General features: G+C 46.6%; 1 protein-coding gene across 1 annotated transcript in view; it reads right to left on the bottom strand.

Moving 5' to 3' along the window:
* LOC137779087 (receptor-type tyrosine-protein phosphatase N2-like) overlaps positions 1–9,992 on the bottom strand; it is a 92,102-nt gene that overhangs the window by 44,200 nt on the left and 37,910 nt on the right. The window contains exon 12 of the mRNA XM_068566583.1: positions 202–266. Coding sequence (XP_068422684.1) covers positions 202–266 — 65 coding nt within the window. The remainder of the gene's footprint in view (positions 1–201; positions 267–9,992) is intronic.

Below are 9,992 nucleotides of genomic sequence, written 5' to 3'. Positions count from 1 at the left end.
CAAACTGGTAGAAAGTGGGTCTTCTTCTCTCCGTATTGGTTTACGTGTCACCGATCGATTAGGAGCTGGACTCATAGTTTCGTATCGATGGATCCGTGTCTAAGTATCTCGTATAGATTTTCCCGGCTCGTTGGGCCTCATCTCGTAGCTGGTTCTCACTCCGTGGTTCACACTGAAAGTAGAAAACAGCGGTGTACTCACGTCGGTGACCCCGGCCTCCAGGATGCTGAGCTTCGCTTCCTTCTCCAGAGATTCTTTCTGCTCAACTACAGGAAGGAAAAAAACAAAAAAAAACATAACCGTTATTGACATATAAAGGCAAAAAAACAACAATAAACACAGCAAGACCTTTCCAGCACGTCAGCATTACTGTGGACACTTCAAACAGGGTCAGACCCATTCTGACCAGAGGAGATCCTTCACTTATAATGACGTTAAACCAACTGTCCACAAGATTAGCCAGTGGCTAACATTAGCCAGTGGCTAACATTAGCGAACGGCTAACGTTAGCGGTGGTTGCAATAAATGAGCCAAATAAAAATATAGACAGTGACATGTTTGTGTGTACGATGTAAGGTAAACAGTGGTGCACGTTGAAGTACATGCTGTTGTTTTGTTTTATTGTGGTAAAAGTAATAAAGGCGTGTGTGTGAATGAATGTAGGAGAACGTGGCCTTCACAGCAGGTCAAAGGTCAACGTGAGCGCTCGCTCTTACTTAGAGAACAGCTGCAGCGTCGAGGACGGACGAGCGACATCCTCTTCACACGTTAAGCTCAAGATGTGAGAGTCTGAAGCGCTGCGACGGTTTAAAGACCTCAAGGACATGAAACATGAATAATAATCTGATCTCGCAGCTCTAATGTGACGTAAATGTGAAAATTGCTGTGATTTGTTTCTTGAACCCAACGATGGGAGAAGATTTCAGGATATTTCATCTGGAAGGTCCAGCGGTTAAACCGATCATCACGTCCACGATGCATCAAACCAATGAGGTTTATTTATTTATTTAATATTTAGGATGAAGTTATTGATTTTGCGAACTTTGGTGGATTTTGTACCAGAGCAGTTTCTGCACACACACATGGACGCACACTGCACATTGTTGAGGACAAAAAAGGCAAATCAAGAAGGTTTAAACAGGATCCTTACGCTCGTGGAACAGTCATGGAGTTTTAAAATGGTTATTTCCAGGCCTGGAAAAGGCCTTGAAAAAAATAAATATCCCAAAGGTGTTGTAAGTTAGTTTAAATACTACATTTGAGCACTTGGTTGGTCATGGAAATCTGGTTTAAAGTCCTATAAATATGGTTAAAAGTTATGGAAAAGTCCTGTCAATCCATTGGTCAGAACGTGTATAAATACTGTGTTTAAGCTCTTGACCGGGTTTGAGCCAACAGGTGAAGGAGGCGGTGATGTCATCGAGGTTGTCGAGCGAGCGAATCGTCTGCGTAATTAAGGGACAAAGAAGAGAAAGAAAACCTCCTCGGGGTTCAACAATATATTCTGCCGTTCCAGAAGCAAATGAGCTATTACTGTAGCATATCTCCACTTTATGAAATATGAATTTCTAACCTGACCCGCCGCCGGGCAAAACATTACAACAAATTTCCCCACAAATAGAATTAAACCCGGCACTAAACGCTCTCTTCCCCCTCTACACACACACACACACACACACACTGACACACACATACACACACACACGCCTTGAAGGGAAACAAACGGCGAGGGCTACAATTTAAATTCACGGCGCAGCGCGATATTAAAGCCAGAACAAAATGTTATGAAGAAAAAGGCGACATGATTACATTCACTTTACTTTGCATGTGAATGCGGTGTGGAGGCGGAGAGGGAACGTCTCCTTGTTGTCGACGCACCGGGCAGATGAAGGATATGCAAATAGCGACGCCTCGACTCGGCCCTCCAATCTTTGTTGGCGCGCGATTAGTCGTAAAGCGTCACGCCGAGGCGTCGCGTAACCAGAGACCTTAAAGCGCTGCGGAGAGAGAATGCAGCTTTAACAATGAAGCATAGACTTCTATACAACCAGAGGAGTCGCCCCCTGGTGGTCAGGAGAGAGAATGCAGCTTCAACACATGAAGCAAAGACTTCTATACAACCAGAGGAGTCGCCCCCTGGTGGTCAGGAGAGAGAATGCAGCTTTAACACATGAAGCATAGACTTCTATACAACCAGAGGAGTCGCCCCCTGGTGGTCAGGAGAGAGAGTGCAGCTTTAACAATGAAGCAAAGACTTCTATACAACCGGAGGAGTCGCCCCCTGGTGGTCAGGAGAGAGAATGCAGCTTTAACATATGAAGCATAGACTTCTATACAACCAGAGGAGTCGCCCCCTGGTGGTCAGGAGAGAGAATGCAGCTTTAACACATGAAGCATAGACTTCTATACAACCAGAGGAGTCGCCCCCTGGTGGTCAGGAGAGAGAATGCAGCTTTAACACATGAAGCATAGACTTCTATACAACCAGAGGAGTCGCCCCCTGGAGGTCAAACTGTCTCTTTTCATGCCAGATATCACATCTCAGTCTGAAAAGAGGAGTGACGCTTGTTCTTCAGGAGAGGAGAAGCTTTGCCTTCCCTTCATTCCACAGATGAAATCTGTTTCATTTGATCCTTTTTGTCGATGTCGTTTCTTCACTTTTCGTTTTGAACGCGAGTCGGTATCGGTCGCTCTCGGGGAAACGTTTTTGTTTTTTTTAAAGCATTAATTATGTTTCAAATGAAACACGGCCAGAGATGCTGAACAGCGGGCGACTTCTGGGAGCAACAACCAGGCCTTAAAGAGCCTTTTGGTAATTGGTGAAGCAAAAAACTATTTGAGTTACATCTGCAGGAAAAGCCTAATTGACAGCCTGACACATACACACACACACACACACACACACACACACACACACACACACACACACACACACACACACACACACACACAGCTAATGCCAGATACAGAATCACAGTAAAAAGCTGATGTACCACAAACACAAACAAACATGAAAGCGCTCGACAGGATTTTATTTTTTTTTCGTTCTTGGGAGGGAATCAGAAAACTCTGAAGCAACACGGCTTCCCCGGAGAGACTCGCCACGCGGCCGGCGAGCGTGACGACATCACAGGCGGAGCGCTCGCTAATTAACCAACAAGTCTTTGGACTCCCAATCCTCCTCCACCCACCAACCCCACCAACCCAACAACCCAACAACCCTCCACCCATCGCCGAAAACACGCCGCGATCCGGCCTCTCCGTCCGAAACGTAGCCAGAAGCTCTCCGGTCGCCATCCTGCAGACTACAGATGAGTCTGAGGCGCCTCGTTTGGACGCCCCCCCTCTCTCTCTCTCTCTCTCTCTCTCTCTCTCTCTCTCTCTCTCTCTCTCTCTCTCTCTCTCTCTCTCTCTCTCAAAACCCCAAATTGGATCCATTTTCAGCCCGAGCCGCTTTCTGTTCTGACCTCTCGGACACGAGGAGTTCTTCCCCAGAAGAGCATCGTCTGACCGCTGTTGGCGTCTCGCACTGGGGGGCGTTTTCGAGGTCCTGCGATCTCATTGGTCCTCAGACGAGTCTGAGGACCAATGAGAGGACAGGAAAGGAGACGGTCAGTTACACAGCAGGCTTGTTACAGTGCGAGCAAGATTCAGGTCAAAGTCGGTCATTCTTCAATTCTGAACTGAAAAACATGTTTTTTTTTGACTGAAAACGCTTCAAAACATGTCAGTGCTTGTGTTTATTGTGATTATTATGGCAGATGTGGATGCTTTAGGTCTGAATCTTTCTAAAGACGTGCAGTATTACTCTGGGGCATGATGGGAAACGCACCAAACAAAACCATTAAAACACTTTGGGGAGCGATAGAGGAGTGATTTTTTTAGACTTTTGATCATATTTATGCAGAAAATAAGTAAAATCATTATTATTCTAATTAGGGGACCCTTAGGTCCGGGTGTTGTGGTCAAAATATCAAAGATGGACTGCGGAGCCCAAAGGGAAATGATCCATATTCAAGATATCTGACATTTTTTCTGTGGAGGTTTTGGGGCTAAAGGAAGAAACGAGGACCCGATCTCATTTCTACAAAAAAAAAGGGCCTCTTTACATTTTCCCCTCCAAAAAAACCCAAACCGAACCCGCGGAGGCGCTTCATTTGTCACCCGGGCCGCCCCGTCCCGCCCGCGCTGCGCTTTATGTTCACTCAATGAGTCTGAGCGCCGTGCAGGCGTCCAGGAGCGCTCCATTTTTCACCGTTCACAAAAGGAGGGAAGAAAAAAAAGAAAAAAGGACCCGCACGGACAGAATGGATGCTCCTCTGCAGCGCCGAGGGGTCGTTATTTTCAAACCACGAGGCCCCGCCCCCTCCAGCCCCGCCCCCTCTAGCCCCGCCCCCTCTAGCCCCGCCCCCTCTCAGCGGCCTCGCGGGGACATTAATGACAAGAAACAACAACATCCTTCAAGACCACAGAGATGTAACCAGGTTAGTGCATCAGGAGAGCCACCATATATATATATATATATATATATATATGTATATATATATATATATATATATATATATATATATACGGTTGCTTCACTAAAGGTCTCGCTGATATTTAAAATGCAGAATATATCATAATAGAGACTAAACACACTGACTCAACACGCGACAGGAAAGGATTAATAAATATAAATATGAATATACATAATTTCCCCCGTTCTTTGTGTCTTAAACCTGCAGAATGAGTCGTTTTAGTTCGTCTGGATGACAGTGGAACAGTGAGGAAAAGACATTTTAGGAAAACGTGAGAACATTTCATGGATATGAGTTAAACTAATTTGCAAAATGACTGCAAGAGATTAATTATTCTAGTGATTCAGGGTAGACAGAATAATGTCAACGCCTCTACGAAGGCACAATTATACAATAAACTATAAAAGAGGCAGTCAAGACTTTAAAATGAGAGTTTGATAGCAATATATAGACAACAAAAACACAACACACACACACACGGTTGCTATTGCCTGCAGTGATACAGGATGAACCAGCAGCAGTGGCTTGGGTTGTATTTCTGTGTGTGTGTCTTTGTGTGTGTGTGTGTGTGTGTGTGTGTGTGTGTGTGTGTGTGTTGTGTGTGTCTTCATGAAGACAATGCCGTGTGTAATTAAATTCAAAAGCAGGGGGCCGAAACAGCATCCATGGCCACCTGGGGACGAGAGACCATTAAGGTAGAAGAGAAAAGGAGAGAGAGAGAGAGAGAGCGAGAGAGAGAGAGACAGAGAGAGAGAGAGAGAGAGAGAGAGAGAGAGAGAGAGAGAGAGAGAGAGACAGAGAGAGAGAGAGAGAGAGAGAGAAGGAGTGAGGAGGAAAGAAAGACAACAAGATGAAATATAAACGTTTCACGTCCGAAGCGTCTTGACTTCAGCTCGCTGGTGTTGTATTCGTGAGGTCACAGTGACCACGACCTCTGACCTCTCGGGCCCAAAATCGAACCGGTTCATCCTTGAGTCCACTAGAACGTCTCAGACAAATTTAATCAGATTCCCTCAAAGCGATCCTGAGATATCGCATATCTTAATACGATGGCGCAAAACCGACTTCAAACTGGAAAATGGGCAGTTTTTACATTTTTGAACCTAAAAACTTTTTTCTTTTGAAAGGTGCACTATTAGTCATTTTTTCCCCCGAGACTTTGCTGAATAAATACACACAATAAACACAAGTATTGTCACAAATAAACAACGCAATTATCGACTGCCCGTCAACCGCCGCCGACAGGAAGCCCCGCCCCCCCCAAAAACTGCCGTTCATCAGCAGATCGCCGCTCACACGAGAACCCAAATACTTGGGCGCCATTTTTCTGACCTCGGTTTTTGTTTTTACTGGGCGATGTTGTTGTTGTTGTTGTTGTTGTTGTTGTGCAGCTGCTTAGCATTCACACGGCGTGAAGAGCCGCTGGAGCAGTTGATAAGTGTGTCAAAGAGGTTTTCTCTCCAGAAAATAAAAGACATTCCCCTGAGTGCCGGTGACCTTTTGAGAGTCTTGAGTCATAAAAACCTGAAAGTCCACAAATGGAAGTGACCTCCAGAAAGTGGAGGCGGAATAAAATAAATAAAAACCTTGTTCTGGCTTCAAAAGTGCCACTTCATCTCTCCCTTTATCCCCCCTCCTTTCCTCTTCCCTCCCTTCCTCCTTCACATCCCAGTCTGTGTCCTTTCCCTCCTTCCTCGTCACTACTTTGTTCTTCCACTCCTTCTTTTACTCTCATCCACATCCTTCTTCTCTCTTCCCTCACTTCCATCTCCTTGGCGTCCTTTCCTTCTTCTCATTCCTTACCCCCTTCACCTTCGTCCTCATTAATTATCTCACAGAAACGTTTGAAACGAAGCAAATACAAATTATCAAAACGTTGAACAAAACATGCTTCAGTAATTTAAAAGTTCAATACAGCACAAGTAAAGAAGAAGAAGAAGAAGAAGAAGAAGAAGAAGAAGAAGAAGAAGAAGAAGAAGAAGAAGGAGAAGAAGAAGAAGAAGCCCCACTTAAAGCCAACACTTCACGCCTCCATCACTCTCCTTCTATCTCACCCCTCTGATGGACGACCTTCACACGACGACGCCGACACACAAGCTGTCATGTGTTAAAGCTGCATTCTCTCTCCTGACCACCAGGAGGCGACTCCTCTGGTTGTATAGAAGTCTTTGCTTCATGTGTTGAAGCTGCATTCTCTCTCCTGACCACCAGGGGGCGACTCCTCTGGTTGTATAGAAGTCTATGCTTCATGTGTTAACGCTGCATTCTCTCTCCTGACCACCAGGGGGCGACTCCTCTGGTTGTATAGAAGTCTATGCTTCATGTGTTAACGCTGCATTCTCTCTCCTGACCACTAGGGGGCGACTCCTCTGGTTGTATAGAAGTCTATGCTTCATGTGTTGAAGCTGCATTCTCTCTCCTGACCACCAGGGGGCGACTCCTCTGGTTGTATAGAAGTCTATGCTTCATGTGTTAAAGCTGCATTCTCTCTCCCGACCACCAGGGGGCGACTCCTCTGGTTGTATAGAAGTCTATGCTTCATGTCTTAAAGCTGCATTCTCTCTCCTGACCACCAGGGGGCGACTCCTCTGGTTGTATAGAAGTCTATGCTTCATGTGTTAAAGCTGCATTCTCTCTCCTGACCACCAGGGGGCGACTCCTCTGGTTGTATAGAAGTCTATGCTTCATGTGTTAAAGCTGCATTCTCTCTCCTGACCACCAGGGGGCGACTCCTCTGGTTGTATAGAAGTCTATGCTTCATGTGTTAAAGCTGCATTCTCTCTCCTGACCACCAGGGGGCGACTCCTCTGGTTGTATAGAAGTCTATGCTTCATGTGTTAAAGCTGCATTCTCTCTCCTGACCACCAGGGGGCGACTCCTCTGGTTGTATAGAAGTCTATGCTTCATGTGTTAAAGCTGCATTCTCTCTCCTGACCAATTGTATGTCTTTAGCCCACAAATGTAATCTAAACTAAATAAAACGTACAATTATCTATTATATTACGTCATTATTTGTTCATATGAGTTCCATGCTTTTTTATTTAACGTTTCAAATCGAGGGTTCGGACATTAACATAATTTATTCTGCTGAGGCTCAATGTTTGTTCTCTTTCCCCGAAATGAAACTTTGAAATGTTGTCGCCTTCCAAAGATCGCATCACCGAGGCCGTCCGTCTTTGTGTCAACCAGACGGCGACATCATCTCGACGACGAGCGCCGCCGCATACGTTTACTCCACCCGCCCGGAAAATATGTGCGTCTAAAGAAATACAAGTCAGACAGAGAAAGAAACGACCTTGGACGATTTTCCTTTTAACAAACACCTCCTGCTGCGATGACCACACCGAGCAGAGCGCACACAATCCCGGTGTCCTCGCGGCCCCGTGGCCTGATGGGTAAATCCACGATAACGGAGAGTTTGAGCCATCTTGTCCCACGGCTCCTAATTACAATCCAGCCGGGGGGGAAGAAAATAAAAACACCTGGAAAAGTGATAAATTCAAAGAGGTGACAGCAAAACCCTGAAATCTGACAAGCGACCGCTGCGATATCGCAGCTCGGAGGCGACAAATAAGGATTCCTCGCCGCCGTAGTACTACTGTACTTCTCATCGTATGAAGAACGGTGATATTAATAATGATAAACTCTTGCAGGAGAGAGGACGGCTCAGCGTTTGGAGACGTGCCAGATGACTGTGAGCAGAAATAGGATGCAGGGATGGATGTGTTTGGGAGGGTTTCTCCCTCAGGAGGCCCAGCGATGGAGTCTAGATACTGAATAAAGGGGCGGCCTCGGGCGTAAATATGTATAAAAAAACACGACGCCAAAGCCTTGGCTCTTTGCCTCGCCGGCAGACTTGGAAAAAAAAAGAGAAGATAATAAGAAAGCAGCCAGGGAAAGTGACCGGTGGGTAAACTGGCATGAGGCTGCCAGCGCCCACTCAGAAGCTACATCTGTGGGACAGAGTCAGATTCAGACGGATAAGAGGGGAGATATGTCTTCTCCCCGGAGCCCACGCTGTATCCCAGGCTTCTACCTGCAGGGCCAAGACGTTTCTGAAGCTATCGAGCGTCAACAAACAGGTACGGGGGATGAAGGAGTTCATCATTAATACCTCTTTCTACGCAGGGAGGCGGCTGGAGGAAGAACGATTCAACGGAAGGAAAACAGCCTTGAAATACTGAGACCTGTAGAGCGGTTTTTATTCCAGTTTGTGCTTCGCCAACACAGTGTTTGTGTGATCCTTCAGTGATCGATACTATCAAGCGTCTGCATCACATCACACGCCGCGAATGTGCTGATTTTAGAGGGAATTATCTCTCTCTCTCTCTCTGCTGCTTTTGCAGAGCTGTTGTCAGATTGAAGCTCCTGGTTTCACTCTTTCAACCTTTCAGCGAGTCCTCTGATGTGATCTGACACTGAGCTGTGCACACACACACACACACACACACACACACACACACACACAATCTGATTGGAAGACAAACAAAATTACAGGCTGATCTCGACGTGATTATGATATATTTGATTTCCTTCATCAATGTTCAAGTTCTCAGGCATCTAAACCGTCTCGTTTTCATTCAGGTGTCTCCTAGTGTGTGTGTGTGTGTGTGTGTGTGTGTGTGTGGGTATGTGAATGTGTGTGTGTGTGTGTAGAAGATCAGGCTGGAAAGTCGGGCCGCAGACCTGCAGCCCAAGGTGACCTCATTACCGACATTTGTTCCGCTTGTCGCTGCAAATCACACACCGTATCCGTCAAGAGCCGACACACACACACACACACACACACACACACACACACTGTGATCTGTGACACCCCCCCAACCCTCCAAATGCAACATGGCGTCCTCGTCGTGGCCGACTCCGTCCGTCCAGACGAGAGACGCGTGAACGCGCCGGCGGCTGACCTCGTTCAACGGGTTTGGTCTCGGGGCGGTGGAGCGGAGGTTTATGGTTTACGCGGCGTGTCGGCAGTTCCCCCCCGACCGCTGAAAGCGTGTGCTGCGCAGAATATCCAGGTGACCCGCACAGCAGCTTGCACGCCGTTTAGGTTCGTGTCGGGATGTCAGCGTCGCACCGTCTGCAACGAGGAAGATAACGACTCTCCTGTGAGGCACGCGGGTCACTGAGCTGCTTTAGGATACTTCAGGAGCTGTAGATAAAACTGTAAATCATAGTTTTATGAAGAAAAAAAGGCCACAACTGCGGTATTTGGGATGTATTGGACACCAGAAGTGAAATATATGGTTTGGTACATGAGGGAATTTAAATAGCCCCAATGACCCCAATGACCCCAATGGGTCCATTGCCGGTATTGGGTCCATTGGGTCCTCACCTAAATGTTCTCTGTTCTAAACCCTCTCTAACTTTGTTCTGCTTTACTTTATCAAGCAAGACACTGAACCCCTGGTTGCTCCCCGGGTGCTTCTCAGCAGCCCCCTGCTCCTAAAGTGCTATGGATGGGTTAAATGC

Source organism: Clinocottus analis, unplaced genomic scaffold (genome assembly GCF_023055335.1).
Source record: "Clinocottus analis isolate CAN_PGR_092001 unplaced genomic scaffold, fCliAna1.0.p SCAF_11, whole genome shotgun sequence".
In the NCBI taxonomy this organism is placed as follows: Eukaryota; Metazoa; Chordata; class Actinopteri; order Perciformes; family Cottidae; genus Clinocottus; species Clinocottus analis.
The sequence above is the reverse complement of the archived record's forward strand: the minus strand, read 5'-3'. Positions and strand labels throughout refer to the sequence as shown.